Source organism: Anomaloglossus baeobatrachus, chromosome 1 (assembly GCF_048569485.1).
Source record: "Anomaloglossus baeobatrachus isolate aAnoBae1 chromosome 1, aAnoBae1.hap1, whole genome shotgun sequence".
Classification (NCBI taxonomy): domain Eukaryota; kingdom Metazoa; phylum Chordata; class Amphibia; order Anura; family Aromobatidae; genus Anomaloglossus; species Anomaloglossus baeobatrachus.
Genome location: NC_134353.1, coordinates 63,893,947 through 63,912,023, shown reverse-complemented (window position 1 = coordinate 63,912,023; position 18,077 = coordinate 63,893,947). Strand labels below are relative to the sequence as shown.

The following is an 18,077-nucleotide window of genomic DNA, read 5'->3' as shown; positions in this document are numbered from 1 at the left end:
GATTACGCCGGACATGGAGGGCTTTTTCGGGCTGATTAAAGTGGTGAACCAGAGTATATGTTTGTGTTTTTTATTTCTAATAAAGGATTTTTTCGTGTGTGTATGTGTGTTTATTTACTGTCACTTACAGATTAATCATGGAAGGTATCTCGGGGAGACGCCTGACATGATTAATCTAGTATTTATTGGCAGCTATGGGCTGCCAATAACTCCTTATTACCCCGATTTGCCAACGCACCAGGGCAAATTGGGAAGAGGCGGGTACAGTCCCAGAACTGTCGCATATAATGTATGCTGCAATTCTGGGCAGCTGCTGACTGATATTGTTAGGCTGGGGGGCTCCCCATAACGTGGGGCTCCCTATCCTGAGAATACCAGCCTTCAGCCGTATGGCTTTATCTGGCTGGTATTAAAATTGGGGGGGACCGCACACCAGTTTTTTTTTAATTATTTATTTATTTTACTGCACAATATAGACACGCCCACCGGCTGCTGTGATTGGGTGCAGTGAGACAGCTGTCACTCAGCGTGGGGGGCGTGTCTGACTGCAACCAATCACAGGCATCTGTTGGTGGGGAAAGCAGGGAATACGAGATTGATTAATGAGCGGCTGGCATATTCGAAGTAATTGTTGCCGCGTATTCTCTGCACAGCTGTTCCTCGCTGTGCTGGTGATCGGGGAGCGGTAAGTATGAGAGAGGGCTGCTCACTTCAGTCACTCGGGGGATTAGCGGTCACTGGTGAATCCTTCACAGGTGACCGCTAATCAGTACTCGGCACACAGACAGAGCCGCGGCATGACAATGAAGTCGGGTGGAGTTCACCCGAGTTCATTCTCATCGCACAACTCTGTCTTCTGTCAGCCGACATGTATCAACGACATTGTGCAACACACACACGGACATTCCACATGGACATTCCACGTACACATACACGGGCATTTTACACACAAACACGGACATTTTACACGTACACACGGCTCGCATACGCCATCACACGGATGCCATACGTACCGGAGAAACGCACCAAAAAAACGGAACACGGACCCGAAAAACGTACCGTGTCACACGCACGTTTTTTTTGCGGAAGTGTGTTTTAGGCCTCAGTAGGTGAGCCCAAAAAACAGCTTCTTGATCTGATCGCACATGCTGATTAATGCAAACATATAGAGAAGTGCAATAGAGCAATTCTCAAGTATATCTGCATATGAGGAGATCTTAAGGTGGATCTGTCAACAGTTTTAACTTTATATAATACATACAATGTTAAATAAATCTCTTAGACCTGATGAGACTGGTGCACTTACTGTGAAAATAGGTCAGAATATAATTATTTTTACGTTTTTGGCAACATAACCTGATTTGATGTTCCTCAGCATCTCTCTTCCCGGTCTCTGAATCTCCACCTACCTGGCCTGATTAACTAGTGGATAAGTATCAGTGTCTCTCCTGCTGGTAAGACCTCACACTGCTCAGTACAAGCTCCAGCCGTCACTCAGGCCAAATTGGGGGAGACAGAATACACTTGAAACTTATGCGCTATTTCATTCTGTAGTTGGATACTTAAAGGGAATCTGTCACCAGGTTTTTGCTCCCCTATCTGAGCGCAGCATGATGTACAGACAGAGACCCTGATTTCAGCGATGTATCACTTACTGAGCTGTTTGCTGTCATTTTGATAAAATCAATGATTTCTCTGCTGCAGATCTAGCAGTTATACAGAGCTCATAAATATACTGGACTACCTTTAGCACACCAAGTAGTCCTGTAATGATAATCTACCGCTGATTAATCAGTTATTTTATCAAAACTACACTAAGCAGCCAAGTAAGTGACACATCGCTGGAATCAGGATCTCTGCCCCTACGTTTTGCTGCTCGCAGATTAGGTGGCAAAAACCTGGTGACAGATTCCCTTTAAAATGCTCTTCTAAATATCAGCATTGTTCAGCCATTCTAACATTTAAAGTAAATATAACAGCCTCACCAGGTCGAATAATATAGTCAATTTATATTGTAAAACCTGGTGACAAATCTATTTAAAATAAAAAAAAATCAAATAAGAGTAGAGAACAAATAGTTCAGTACAGGACACAGAGAACTTCAACTATAAATTAGGCTACATAAGTTATATGGTTGTGTTCATTTGCATGAAATATTAGTGCCCACAAGAAGGAGACCGCTGCCCGTGCCCCCTGTAAGTTCCCTGTGACATTGCTCTCTCCATGCTGAGTATGATGACTATGTTGTGAATAATCCTCTGTCATACTAGGTGGCAGCAGCGACACATACTTAAATATTTTCTTGCACAATGTTAGATTGAAATTTATTGCAGTCACCACAATTATTGGATTTTGCCAAGGAGTCAATTAGTTTATACTTACATTTAATGTCAGCTCAAGTACACAAAGGGCATTCAATATTGAAAAATATTAATTAAATGATCCAAGATTTCCACTGCTAGATAACATCAGTCATCTATGAAAATGTTCACATATATATATATATATATATATATATATATATATATATAATATATATATATGTCTTTCCCTTTCTGTCTGCCTCTTTCCGTCTGCCTCTTTTTGTCTCCAGCACTCAAAATGAAGGCAAGAAAATTTTTTGTGTGATGCAAGTGGATTTATTGACACACTGCAAAAGTGAACCTTAACCAGAGCAACACCACCGACGTTTCGGCGTAGAGCCTTTCTCAAGGTAGTTGCATCAATGGTTAAAGCTGGATAGCGCTTGTCACAAAAGGACGACCGAAATGCATAAAAGGAGGCAAGGTTCTTTCACAATTGCAGAGTGTGCTCGTATGCAGAGGAGTGACAGTGCCACTATGGAGGATGGGTGAAAGCCTGCAGTAACGGCGCGTGGAGGACAGCATAGGCTGGGTGCGTGGCACGCACCCAGCCTCTGCTGTGAAAGAACCTTACCTCCTTTTATGCATTTCGGTCGTCCTTTTGTGACCCACGCTTTCCAGCTTTAGCCATTGCTGCAACTACCTTGATAAAGGCTCTACGCCAAAACGTCGGTGGTGTTGCTCTGGTTAAGGTTCACTTTTGCAGTGTGTCAATAAATCCACTTGCATCACAAAAAAAATTCTTGCCTTCATTTTGAGTGCTGGGGTTATATACTATTTATGGCTTTCTTTCCCCTTAAGCACCTAAATTAAGTGGTTGAGCCTGAAATTCCCATTGATTCTTGCCTCTTTTTGTCTGTCTGTCTCTTTCCCTGTCTGCCTCTGTCCGTCTGTCTCTGTCTGTATATTTCCCTGTCTGTCTCTTTCCCTGTTTATCTCTTTCCTTGTCTGTGTCTGTCTGCCTCTGTCTCTTTCCCTGTCTCTCTCTCTGTCTGTCTCTCTCTATCCTTCTCTCCACTGATATCATATTACCTCACACATAAGCTTCTTAAGCTGGTGTCACACATAACGACGACGACAACGACGTCGCTGCTACGTCACCATTTTCTGTGACGTTGCAGCGACGTCCCGTCGCTGTCGCTGTGTGTGACATCCAGCAACGACCTGGCCCCTGCTGTGAGGTCGCCGGTCGTTGCTGAATGTCCAGCTTCATTTTTTGGTTGTCACTCTCCCGCTGTGACACACACATCGCTGTGTGTGACAGCGAGAGAGCGACGAAATGAAGCGATCAGGAGCCGGCACTGGCAGCTGCGGTAAGCTGTAACCAGCGTAAACATCGGGTAACCAAGGGAAGACCTTTCCCTGGTTACCCGATGTTTACGCTGGTTACCAGCCTCCGCTCTTGCTGCCAGTGCCGGCTCCTGCACTGTGACATGTGACTGCAGTATGCATCGGGTAATTAACCCGATGTATACTGTAGCAAGGAGAGCAAGGAGCCAGCGCTAAGCAGTGCGCGCGGCTCCTTGCTCTCTGCACTGTGACATGTAGCTGCAGCACACATCGGGTTAATTAACCCGATGTGTACTGCACCTAGGAGAGCAAGGAGCCAGCGCTAAGCGCGGCTCCCTGCTCTCTGCACATGTAGCGACGTTATGATCGCTGCTTCTGCTGTGTTTGACAGCTAAGCAGCGATCATAACAGCGACTTACAAGGTCGCTGTTACGTCACCGAAAATGGTGACGTAACAGCGACGTCGTTGTCGCTGTCGCTTAGTGTGACACCAGCTTTACACTATGAATGTCCTTTGTTGCCTATAGCAACCAATCACAGCTCATATTAATAATGACCTGTAGCTCCCAGCTCCATTGACTTTAATGTTGACTGTAATGGAGGCAGGTTTTTTGGAGAGTAACTGTAAAGCACGGGGTTACATTTTCTCATCAAAACTTAGTCTATGACGTTCGTAGAATCACATGGAGTGTCTGTGCAAAATTTCGCGATTGTAAATGCAGATTCCTTTAGCGGACATACACACATACCACACACACATACACTCAGCTTTATATAGTAGATATATATGAATATAAAATCTATATTATTTATATTATATAAATATATATTAAAAAATGTTTTAAAAATAGTTCATCTCCTGATTCTGCTGCTCTTTTCTGTTTTGCACTGCATTGCAGAGATATTCACATTTGTTGCTTTTGGAGCGTAATATGTAAGATTTCTGCTTGCTGTCGACCTGGGTGTTTCTTCAGAATCTTCTTTGGGGATGTGCACCTTCATCCCTTCCTCTTAGAAGCTGTCAATCACAGCTCGGCAGCTGAAGCATTTGCGTTGTCTGAGACTCTGCTGAGAGTTTAAAGCCCCAAGATGAGACTGAAGAAACAACCAGTTTGTCTGCTAGCAGAGATTTCACATAATACCCTTCAAAAGCAACAAATGTGAATATATCTGCAACGGAGCGACAAATCACAAAATGGAAAAGAGTGGCAGAATCAGGGGAGCTCATGGATTTTTACAAGGTATTTAGCTCAGGTTTTTTTTTTTTTTGTTACAGATGACTTATGATGACCCAACTTTATTATTTTTAATTATAGCACCATTTGTTCCATGGTGCTTTACATGTCAAAAAGGAGTATACATAATAGGGACAAGTACAATAAACATAAACAAAACAAGGCACAGACTGGTACAGGAGGACAGAGGACCCTGCACGCGAGGGCTCACAGTCTACAGGGGATGAGTGAGCATAGAGTAGGTGAGGGTGGAGATGTTCAGGCAGTGCTATGGAGGACTGAGGGTTACTGCAAGTTGTAGGCTTGTCAAAAGAGGTGGGTCTTCAGATTCCTTTTGAAGCTCGTCAAGGTAGGCCAGAGTCTGATATGTTGTGGCAGAGAGTTCCAGCGTATGGGGGAGGCACGGTGTTAGGGTAAACACTTAACCAGGGTTCACTCGTGTTGCCTACTGCGTGATTCTAATTGGTGTGGATCGAGTGCATGCTTGGAAAATGAGATCAGACACACCGTCAGATGTTCATCTTTCCTCGATCGAGTTCAGCCCAAAACTGCCTGATTTATTCCAAGAACATGCTCTTAAAAAACCTAGGAAAGGGGCATAGTCGCCTCTACAATGAGCATACTTGGATGTGTCCATTGGTCAGTGGGTTGAACAATGTGTTAGTCCATGAGCTGATCGGTGGGCGTCATCGTAGGTGGATCTATGACGTCATTGGACAGATCCATGGTAGTGCTGATGGGAGGGTCTATGTCATCATCTGGTGGATCCATGCTAATGGGAGGGTCTATGATGTCATCGGTGGCCATCTTAGTTATATCTGAAAACCTGACTCATGTAAAGCAAATTGACACATTTCCCACAATCCCCTGTCAAGAGGTTAATTAAGTTTTTGATCTAATGGCACTCCTCAACAACGTGAGAAATCTTGGATGCGATTGTGGGAACAGAAGATAAGGGGGCAATCGAGAAGGAGATCTTGTAAGGATTGAAGGTATGTGCAGGTAGGTACCGAGAAACTAGGTCATAGATGTAGGGAGGAGACCGGTTGTGGATGGCTTTGTATGTCATGGGTAGTGTTTTGAACTGGAGTCTTTTGGCAATGCGAAGCCAGTGAAGGGATTGACAGAGAGGAGAGGTCGGGGAGTAGCGAGGGTAGAGGTGGATTATTCAGGCAGCGTAGTTTAGAATAGACTGTAGGGGTGCTAGACTGTTATATGGGAGGCCACAGAGCAGGGGATTGCAATAGTCCAGGCGGGAGATGATGAGGGCATGCACTAGTTTTTTCAGGTTCTTGAGAAAGGAATGTACAGATTTGGTAAATATTGTTGAGAAGGAGGCGACGCCTAGAGGCATGTAAGTGAATATTTATAATTTAATATATTGAAACTATGATCATAAAGAGTTGGAAAACACTTCTACACTTTGGGAAGTGATTTGTGTGTAAGACCATGCTAAAAAGTGCGGGACGAAAACCCTTTCTTAAGTGCCACAAAATCAGGTCCCTAAAATGTTTGGTAAAGCAAAGATTATGTGGAAAAATTAAAATGGTCTTAATATTACATATTCTATCGAAATGCTTGCATTGCAGTTTTTTTCTTTTCTTCTCAGATTTCTCACAAATAGAGCTGCGTTTACTCGCTCACTTTTCTGCTGATCCAGCACTATTGAAACTGTTTCATGAAACAGCGAGAACTGATGTATTTACCAACCTGGCTGCCCAGTGGTGAGTAGAAGATCTTCAGTCTCACACTGATATTGGTAATTAGAAAAGCAAATTTAAACACCGTAAAATAGCTAATAACGCGGGCAAAGTTAGCTCAATCTTTGTACAATAAGGATTTATACTAATGTTTATGCAAATTAAAGATTTACAGAGATATTTTTGTGAATAAACTGTAAAAATAAAATTGCAAATTGTTTCAAATTTGTGCGAAAGTGACATTTTTTTTAAGAAGAAAGCCTTAAATGGTCCAAATTTAAGTCCTAAATGTGCAAAATAGGTGCAATCATTGCTCCAATTATCTCCTTTCCTAGGTTAAGTTCCTACGATATATTTTTGACACTGTGTATTTGCACTACGTAAAACAAATGTGTAACACCCCGGGGTTGAGGGGGATTTTCACCCAACATGTCACCGGGCCAGGGGTGCAAATCCTCTGCGTTGTCAAGGGCTGGCCTCGCCCGGTTTCGTGACCCCGAGACGTACAGGAGGGAAAGGATGGCGGTGGATGGGATGAAAGACCTGTCAGGGCACTATTAGGTACTGCATCCTGACATAGATGCATGCCTACCCCCAGGGACCTGGAAGACCAGTGCCGGTAACATCAAAACACATAAACATCCCCAGTTCCCCTCTCCCAATCAGAGGTGACTGACTAGTTTGGGACCCAATGGATGGCCACCCGGGGCTGGAGCTGATCCAGTCCACTAGCTGACAACCAGGGGGGAGGAGTACAACAGTGAGTCAGTCCGTAGTGACAGTTGAAGGAAACGGATGTGTCTCCAGACGGGGTCGTGTAGCGGTGACCTAGCTGGTGAAGGAGAGTGGTTGCCAGGGAGCGTACAAAGAGGTACCCCTGGAACCATAGCACCGACGGGGAACAGGGCCCTAGGTCAGGTGAACACTTCAGGCTACTTGACAAATACCTGCACTGTGCGGGGACCATTCAGAAGGACCTAACTGACCCAAGAATCCAGGGGCACCAGCAGTAACGAGAGAGCCAGGGACTAGAACAGAACACTGACCATACAGGGTTCACACTGCTCGCCATATGGACCAGAGACTGACGACAAACAGTAAGGGACCCCCAAACGCTCCAAGCCATGGAGTTCCACCAAACCAGTGAGAGGTGCAGGGGAAAGAAGCCACAAGGTTACCACGTCGGCACTGGGACTAAAGGGACCAGGGGTCGAAACTAGCCGTCGTCAGTGAACCAGCATTACCACCGCTGTGAGTAAACACCAGCTGTATTGCATCCCCCATCGTGTAGTATCCCTTCTTTCCACGTCGAACACCTTCATCAACCCCCTGGGGAGGGCCCATCATCCAAGCTGCCATCACCACCGGCTCCAGCAGCAATAGACTGTGCAGTGGCGGTTCCAAAACCATAACCGCAACCCGCAAGTGGCGTCATGACGTAAACTCTATAATCTTCCCTGTACATAACCCCTTTTCAAGTGACCCCCCCAGGGTCACAGAACTGGGCAACGGCCATTACACACCCGTGACACAGCATCCCCGTACATATACTGCCCGGGACCGAGGACCCCATAGCCCTGGGCGGCTCATTTACCTAATTGGGTAAACACCAGTTTAGTTCCTGCAGTGAGTCGGTTTGTCGTCCTTCCCAGCACCTTTTTCTTTCATCTCTTTTAGGTTTCTGGGAGGTTTTACTTGATCCGCTTATCTGTAAGGCCGCGCTCACATCAGCGGTATTTTGTCGCAAAACCAGATCTGTCATCAATGCGTTTCAGTTGCATTTCATGTCACCGCATCTTGCCACGATTTCATTGTAAATGAATGGAACTGAAACGCATTTATGACGAATCTGGTTTTGCGGCAAAATACCGCTGATGTGAGCATGGCCTAACTTTCTTTAGATTCCCCTCTCTATCTTTATAGGAACATTTATTTACTTTTCTCAGTCTGAGTTTTTGTATCTTTCTGTACACTTTCCTCCACTCTTGTTGACCGTGTATTGTGGCTTTCCCTCCGGTCCTTTAGGAGGTACAAGAAACCCCTCAACGTTTTTTTGGGGAGTCAGATCCGAGGGGGTGTTTTTGTGGAACTTGGGACTTTCTAGTCTGTACAAAGAGCAAAAACATGGTGGCAGTATCTCTGTACTGTTATTTAGCCAAAAGATTTGATGTATCTGACTCGATAGGAGTAATATGATCATGATGCACATACGCCAGTTATACCTCATATACCCTACTGATACTTGTCTCACTGATATGTCAAAAAAATAATCCATGTTGCATATTTCATGTATATTTTACTAATAATTCTGTCAAAAAGACTATGGGGATACTAGGAAACCGAGGACCCTAAGCTGACCCTCAGACTAGGAGGCTCTATGCCATCCCTAGTCTCAGGGATACCCCTAAAAGTGGAGATGCCCAAGTTTCCTTCCTTAGCATCTCTGAACTTATACAACCTCCTCTACCCCCAGGGGGGACCAGGACAGGTGTGAGATTAAACCCACAGAAATAGACAGAGAGGGGAAACCAAAACTCTGTCACACAATACGCACACACAGATGTAAAAGACAATAAAAGATGAGGAGGAAAACAAGAGCGGGGGGAAAACAACAAGACGATGGGTAATCTCTACATCCACTCCAGTCAAAAAACACTTTGCAGATAGTCTGGGACACCAAAACACACAGACTAACACAGTATAACCTCTAGCTGGCATAGGTAGAAGATTTCATCCAGCTTAAACATGAGAGGAGCAGATGTGATTGCCTCACAACATGCGATCAAAGGAGCCTAACAAGCAGGCTAACAGAGCCTCTTGCTAGCCTGACTATGACTGAGCACACACCAGATCGACGCACGAGTCTGCCTGTGTTGATCAGAGACACCAGAGAAACCATTCGACATAGTGTCAGAACCTGCAAAACTCCATGTGACAGATTCCCATGCAAACATATAGACAGTTATATGTATTGTACAGCAGTCGATATAAACATGAGTGCTATATACTGTCACTGAACGTAACCTGGCAGTTTTGAATTATTGAAGTGTCGCGGGCGGAGGAGGGGACGCCGCGCTCTCCCTCTGCTCGGGTCTGGCCGCTCCTCTGTGGTGGCTCGAGCGGTGGGCCAGATCCCGGGGCCTCTAGCGGCGCTCCACGCCCGTGAGTGAAAAGGGGGTTTTGATGTGTTGGTGGGGGAGTTAGTATTTGTCTGTGACGCCACCCACGGTTGTGGTGATAGGGTTGACACCACCGCTGCTCTATACGGGGATCCCGGGAGCCCCTCTTTGCCCGCAGGCGCTGGCCCTGAGAAACTGGTGCCTTGGCGGTGGCGGTGTCTCTCTCATACGGTTGGACTGTTGCCTTCAATCGGGACTTAGTTGTTTGGAGACCCAGGAGGTCCCCTTCACTGACGGATTTGGCAAATTGTACGGTGACTCCAAGCCTTGCCGGGATCCGAAAGACCCCTGCCAATGGTGCTGACTTCTCTTCGTGTACCGGGCCACCGCCCGTCCACGGTCCTTTCGGCAACTCCAATAAGCCACTCCTGCAGACGGTCACCGCCGTCTGCTAACCTTGCTGTCTCTGTCCGGGGCACACACCCGGACGCAGTCTCACTGTTGCTCCACTGCCACTTTGCTCCTCTCACTTCCACTGTCAAAACTCATCTCTGTCCACTCCTCAACTCCTCTCAAACTAATCTGCTTACTTTTCCCGCCTCCAGGACTGTGAACTCCTCGGTGGGCGGGACCAACCCGCCTGGCCCACCCCCTGGTGTGAACATCAGCCCCTGGAGGAAGGCAACAAGGGTTTCTGGTCTAGCTTAGGTGTACCTAGCCAGGGTGTAGGGTGTGGTGATGTAGTTACCTGTGACCCCTGGCTTGCCCAGGGCGTCACAGAAGCATGGTCTAGAGTTTGGACAAAGCACTTAGTCCTTACAATACAAGGCTCAAATGTCATTTTCTATGGTTGTGGAGCATTTCTAATGTTTTAGTTGCTAAGGAACTAATAACCCAAAGCTTGACATCAATAAGACAGATAAATGTAAGAGGACTCATCCGGCTCATGAGGTCTAATGCCATCAAGTTGCTTTGTTCATTTATTTTATTTTTTTAATATTTACACAATATGAACCAAACTACAACGACAGGGATGTACTGCACACAGTGACCAATAACACAACCGCTATAGGGCTTATGAGTTGGGGGAACCCGGTGCCAACTGGTACCACCCCCTGCCACTCTTCTTCTGGGAATTTTTATTTCAATATTATCTTAAACCTCAAGACACACATACTTCTGAACACAATGATGTAACAGAGAGCCATGTGCTGCCTGCTCCACCATTAAGCCTGTGCGTCAGAGCTCTGAAATTGTTTTTTGTTTATTTGGTTTTTTTTAGTCATTACTTGTGGAGGGAACTGTTGGGACATAAATTTGTATGGGACCTGTGTGCATATAATACTGTGCAGGAGCTGTAGGGTCATAATCCTGTGTCAGAATATGTAAGACTAACATATTGTGGCGTGATATACAGTGAGGGCAACATACCAGGGGTGGACTACCCTGCAAACAATGTGGTGGTCAGGGTGAGGCATCATGCCATGTGAGGGGGGGGGGGGCAGGACTCTGCAGGTATACAATGTGGGTGTCAGTGTGAAGCCACAGGGAACTGTTGTGAGTTCGACATACTGTGTGTGTGTTGGGGGGGTACTGTGGGGGCAAATTGTGTGAGAAATTCACTGTGGGAGATTGTAGGGAATGTAATACTGTATGTGGGCTATGAGAGGGTATCGTACTGGGCAGGGGTGGGATTCAAATTTTTAACAACAGGTTCTCTATAAACCCCGCCCATTTGAAACCACACTCCATTCTGTAACCACACCCATTTTGTTAGCCACACTCATTTTTGTGCACTTTCCTCAACGACAAAATACAAGTAATTAATAATAAAAACTTTCCCCTTCTTACTCTTCCTATACCTTCACTTTCCTGTCAAATACCTGTTGTTTCAGTCACTTATTTACTTGGCATATTGTATGAAAATTTTCAAACATTGTAGAAAAACTATTACAAAAGGAACCCTGCTCAAATTGGAATGGGCAACCTTTCCTATACAGATCCCATCCCATTCCATACAGATTCCAAGCGGCCTCCACTCCCCTGCAGGCTCCCACCCCGATTCCATGTGGCCTTCCCTCCCCTGCAGGCTCCCACCCAGATTCCATGCGGCCTCCACTCCTGTGTAGGCTCCCATCCCATGCGGCCTCCACTCCCGTGCAGGCTCCCACCCCATGCGGCCTCCACTCCCGTGCAGGCTCCCACCCCATGCGGCCTCCACTCCCGTGCAGGCTCCAACCCCATGCGGCCTCCACTCCCCTGCAGGCTCCCACCCCATGCGGCCTCCACTCCCCTGCAGGCTCCCACCCCATGCGGCCTCCACTCCCCTGCAGGCTCCCATCCATGTGGCCTCCTCTCCACTGCAGGCTCAAGTCCCATGTGGCCTCTTCTCCCCTGCAGGCTCCCGTCCTATGTAGCCTCCTCTCCCCTGCAGAGTCGCATCTTCGGCTCACAGAGTGCATACCTGCTCCAAGTGCTGGCGGCCTCTTCTCCGTCATCCTCCACAGCACTCTGCATACTGACGCTGACAGGCGGCAGCGTGGTGAGGTAATCTCACCACGCTGCCATGACCTCTGCAGCGTCATCACGCCACCAGACACCGGGTCAGAGAGCAAACTGACTCCACTGAACCCGGAAGTGCGGCGTGCACGGAGGTACGGGGATTAATTTGTATTGGTGCCTTAAAGACGCCGATACAAATGCATACAGGGAACCGGGTCGCGGAAGCCGATTCTTGCCAGTTCTGAGAACCGGCTGTTATATTAACAACTGGTTCGCCAGAACCAGCTGAATCCCGCCCCTGGTACTGGCTAACTGGGTGAGGACATGGTGCCTCAGTACATGTCTTTATCCTTGTGTACTATGCAGTAAAAAATGAAAATAAATAAATTTAAAAAATTATATATATACAGTACAGACCAAAAGTTTGGACATACCTTCTCATCTCTAGAACAACTGTTAAGAGGAGACTTTGTGCAGCAGACCTTCATGGTAAAATAGCTGCTAGGAAACCACTGCTAAGGACAGGCAACAAGCAGAAGAGACTTGTTTGGGCTAAAGAACACAAGGAATGGACATTAGACCAGTGGAAACCTGTGCTTTGGTCTGATGAGTCCAAATTTGAGATCTTTGGATCCAAGCACCGTGTCTTTGTAGAAAAAGTGAACGGATGGACTCTACATGGCTGGTTCCAACCGTAAAGCATGGAGGAGGAGGTGTGATGGTGTGGGGGTGCTTTGCTGGTGACACTGTTGGGGATTTATTCAAAATTGAAGGCATACAGAACCAGCATGGCTACCACAGCATCTTGCAGAGGCGTGCTATTCCATCCGGTTTGCGTTTAGTTGGACCATCATTTATTTTTCAACAGGACAATGACTCCAAACACACCTCCAGGCTGTGTAAGGGCTTTTTGACTAAGAAGGAGAGTGATGGGGTGCTACGCCAGATTTGCTGGCCTCCACAGTCACCAGACCTGAACCCAATCAAGATGGTTTGAGGTGAGCTGGACCGCAGAGTGAAGGCAAAAGGGCCAACAAGTGCTAAGCATCTCTGGGAACTCCTTCAAGTCTGTTGGAAAACCATTTCCGGTGACTACCTCTTGAAGCTCATCAAAAGAATGCCAAGAGTGTGCAAAGTAGTAATGAAAGCAAAAGGTGGCTACTTTGAAGAACCTAGAATATAAGACATATTTTCAGTTGTTTCACACTTTTTTAAGTATTTCATCCCACATGTTTTAACTCATAGTTTTGATGCTTTCAATGTGAATCTACAATTTTCAGAGTCCTGAAAATAAAGAAAACTCTTTGAATGATAAGGTGTGTCCAAACCTTTGGTCTGTACTGTATATATATATATATATACAGTGCCTACAAGTAGTATTCAACCCCCTGCAGATTTAGCAGGTTTGATAAGATGCAAATAAGTTAGAGCCTGCAAACTTCAAACAAGAGCAGGATTTATTAACAGATGCATAAATCTTACAAACCAACAAGTTATGTTGCTCAGTTAAATTTTAATAAATTTTCAACATAAAAGTGTGGGTCAATTATTATTCAACCCCTAAGTTTAATATTTTGTGGAATAACCCTTGTTTGCAATTACAGCTAATAATCGTCTTTTATAAGACCTGATCAGGCCGGCACAGGTCTCTGGAGTTATCTTGGCCCACTCCTCCATGCAGATCTTCTCCAAGTTATCTAGGTTCTTTGGGTGTCTCATGTGGACTTTAATCTTGAGCTCCTTCCACAAGTTTTCAATTGGGTTAAGGTCAGGAGACTGACTAGGCCACTGCAACACCTTGATTTTTTCCCTCTTGAACCAGGCCTTGGTTTTCTTGGCTGTGTGCTTTGGGTCGTTGTCTTGTTGGAAGATGAAATGACGACCCATCTTAAGATCCTTGATGGAAGAGCGGAGGTTCTTGGCCAAAATCTCCAGGTAGGCCGTGCTATCCATCTTCCCATGGATACGGACTAGATGGCCAGGCCCCTTGGCTGAGAAACAGACCCACAGCATGATGCTGCCACCACCATGCTTGACTGTAGGGAAGGTATTCTTGGGGTCGTATGCAGTGCCATCCAGTCTCCAAACGTCACGTGTGTGGTTGGCACCAAAGATCTCGATCTTGGTCTCATCAGACCAGAGAACCTTGAACCAGTCTGTCTCAGAGTCCTCCAAGTGATCATGAGCAAACTGTAGACGAGCCTTGACATGACGCTTTGAAAGTAAAGGTACCTTACGGGCTCGTCTGGAACGGAGACCATTGCGGTGGAGTACGTTACTTATCGTATTGACTGAAACCAATGTCCCCACTGCCATGAGATCTTCCCGGAGCTCCTTCCTTGTTGTCCTTGGGTTAGCCTTGACTCTTTAGACAAGCCTGGCCTCGGCACGGGAGGAAACTTTCAAAGGCTGTCCAGGCCGTGGAAGGCTAACAGTAGTTCCATAAGCCTTCCACTTCCGGATGATGCTCCCAACAGTGGAGACAGGTAGGCCCAACTCCTTGGAAAGGGTTTTGTACCCCTTGCTAGCCTTGTGACCCTCCACGATCTTGTCTCTGATGGCCTTGGAATGCTCCTTTGTCTTTCACATGTTGACCATGTATGAGTGCTGTTCACAAGTTTGGGGAGGGTCTTAATTAGTCAGAAAAGACTGGAAAAAGAGATAATTAATCCAAACATGTGAAGCTCATTGTTCTTTGTGCCTGAAATACTTCTTAATACTTTAGGGGAACCAAACAGAATTCTGGTGGTTTGAGGGGTTGAATAATAAATGACCCTCTGAATAAACTTTTCACAATTTAAAAAAAAAAAAAAAAAAGAAATAACATTCTTTTTTGCTGCAGTGCATTTCACACTTCCAGGCTGATCTACAGTCCAAATGTCACAATGCCAAGTTAATTCCGAATGTGTAAACCTGATAAATCTGCAGGGGGTTGAATACTACTTGTAGGCACTGTATATATATATATATATATATATAATATTACATACACACAGCTCTGGCAGAAGTTGAGAGATCATTGCAAAATGCTCAGTTTTTCTGATTTCTCTCTAGGTATATTTTTCAGTGAAATGTAAATTGCTCTCTTATTCTATACACTACAGACAAGATGTCTCTGAATTTCCAAGCAATACAATTTGTATTTATTTTCTGAAAATGAGAAATGGTCAAAATTAAAAAAAAGGCATTGCTTTCAGACCTCAAGTAATGCAAAGAAAACAAGTTCATAATCATTTAGAAATAACAATACTAATAATGTTTTAACTCAGTAATAGTTCAGAAATCAATATTTTGTGGAATAACCATGATTTTTAATCACAGCTTTCATGCGTCGCTTTCCACCAGTCTTTCACACTGCTATTGGGTGACCTTATGCCACTCCTGGTGCAAAAATTGAAGCAGTTCTTTGATGGCTTGTGACTATCCATCCTCCTCTTGATTACATTCCAGAGGTTTTCGATGGGGATCAGGTCTGGAGATTGGGCTGGCCATGACAGGGTTTTGATGTGGTGGTCCTTCATCCACACATTGATTGACCCAGCTGTGTAGCATGGCGCATTGTCCTGCTGGAAAACCAGTCCTCAGAGTTGGGGAACATTGCCTGAGCAGAAGGAAGCAACTGTTTTTCATCTTTGCGAAGGACGTATGAATCAAGCCACATACAAGGTTATCCTGGAAAAACAGTTGCTTCCTTCTGCTCAGGCAATGTTTCCCATCTCTGAGACTTCTGAACTCTTCCTGAGTTATAACATTAGTATTGCTGTTTCTAAATGATTATGAACTTGTTTTCTTTGCATTATTTGAGGTCTGAAATAAATGCATTGTTTTGTTACTTTGACAATTTCTCATTTTCAGAAAATAAATACAAAATTTTTTGCTTGGAAATTTGGAGACGTCAGTAGTTTATAGAATAAAAAAACTATTTACATTTTACTCAAAAATATACCTATTAACCCCTTCACGACCGCGGGCAGTAAAATTACGTCCTATTTTAACGTGACTTAACGACCAGGGACGTAATTTTACGGCCTAAACTTCATTTGATTGCCGTGGCCATAGCAACGGCTTTCAAATGATGTCCCCTGCTGTTTCTTACAGCAGGGGACCTTTGCTTCACCCCAGGGAGGGTGGCATCGCCACCCCCCATAGGCAATCGATGTGATTGGCTATTCAAATCTGAACCGCCAACCACATCGTTCGCACTAATTTCGGCAAAAATAATGCCCGAATTAGTGCGATACTATGAGATCCTGCTATGAATTATTGTAGCAGCTACAGCAGATCATAGATGGATCTCCAACATGTCGCCCCCAGCCCCTGCAGCACTGATTGGAGCGATCGTGCTATGACGCGCAATCGCTCCAATCAGTGTGCAGTGGGGCGGTCTGATCTGCGGGTGGCCGCCCTCCCCAGGCCTGTCCTGGTCTGGGGACCCTCCCCCAACATGTCTGCAGCGTGGAGTGGCTGGTACTTTTGGTACCACGCCACCGCTGCTGCTGCCGCCGCCTCTGATGTTACCGCCGCTCCTGCTCCAATGGTAAGTATTCCGCTCCCTGCGCGCTCCCGTGAAGGCCCCTGCGCGCTCCCGTGAAGGCCCCTGCACGCTCCCATGAAGGTCCCTGCCCGTGCCCCCCCCGATCTGCCCCCCTACGCCCCGATCTGCCCCCCGGCATCCCGATCTGCTACCCATGCGATCTGCCTGCCTCCTCTGTCATCTCTATTCTGCTTCCAAGGTTCCTTCCTTCTGCCTTTGCTTCTCCGCCCCCTCTGCTCTCCCTCTCCCCATCCCCCTGTGCCCCCCCAACCCCCGACGTCCTCTTACCTGCCTTCACGGGTCATCCGAGGTCTTCACTGGCCCGATCACATCTGCCTCCATCGCTGGGTCCTTCTGCTGATCTTTCCAACGTCCTGCCTGCTGCTGGTGTAAAGCTCTCTATCTCACTGCCTTCTTGTTCCTCTGCAGCTCTTCTGGTCAGTGATCCTCTTGGTACTGTGAGTATAACTTTTTTTTTTCTTGTATCCTGTCCATTTTTACACTTCATCCGTCCGTGCGTCCCGCCAAGCGCTGATCAGGGATGCAGATAACGGATCTGCATCCGTGGTCAGTTTTTGGCGTGACTTTTTTCCGTATTCGCGATGCTTTTTGTATCGCATTCGTCCGTGCGTCCCGACAAGCGCTGATCAGGGATGCACATAACGGATCTGCATCCCTGCTCAATTTTTGGCGTGACTTTTTTCCGTATTCGCGACGCTTTTTGTATCGCGTCCGTCCGTGCGTCCCGCCGAGCGCTGATCAGGGATGCACATAACGGATCTGCATCCGTGGTCAGTTTTTGGCGTGACTTTTTTCCGTATTCGCGATGCTTTTTGTATCTCATCCGTCCGTGCGTCCCGCCGAGCGCTGATCAGCGATGCACATAACGGATCGACATCCCTGCTCAATTTTTGGCGTGACTTTTTTCCGTATTCGCGATGCTTTTTGTATCGCATCCGTCCGTGCGTCCCGACAAGCGCTGATCAGGGATGCACATAACGGATCGGCATCCCTGCTCAATTTTTGGCGTGACTTTTTTCTGTATTCGCGACGCTTTTTGTATCGCGTCCGTCCGTGCGTCCCGCCGAGCGCTGATCAGGGATGCAGATAACGGATCTGCATCCGTGGTCAGTTTTTGGCGTGACTTTTTTCCGTATTCGCGATGCTTTTTGTATCGCATCCGTCCGTGCGTCCCGCCGAGCGCTGATCAGCGATGCACATAACGGATCGACATCCCTGCTCAATTTTTGGCGTGACTTTTTTCCGTATTCGCGACGCTTTTTGTATCGCGTCCGTCCGTGCGTCCCGACAAGCGCTGATCAGGGATGCACATA

The 18,077-nt window shown here is 46.3% G+C and overlaps 1 protein-coding gene across 1 annotated transcript in view; it reads left to right on the top strand.

Annotated features, from left to right (window-relative positions):
- Nucleotides 1–18,077, top strand: part of POLN (DNA polymerase nu) — a 270,736-nt gene that overhangs the window by 138,423 nt on the left and 114,236 nt on the right. The window contains exon 15 of the mRNA XM_075332945.1: nucleotides 6,498–6,612. Coding sequence (XP_075189060.1) covers nucleotides 6,498–6,612 — 115 coding nt within the window. The remainder of the gene's footprint in view (nucleotides 1–6,497; nucleotides 6,613–18,077) is intronic.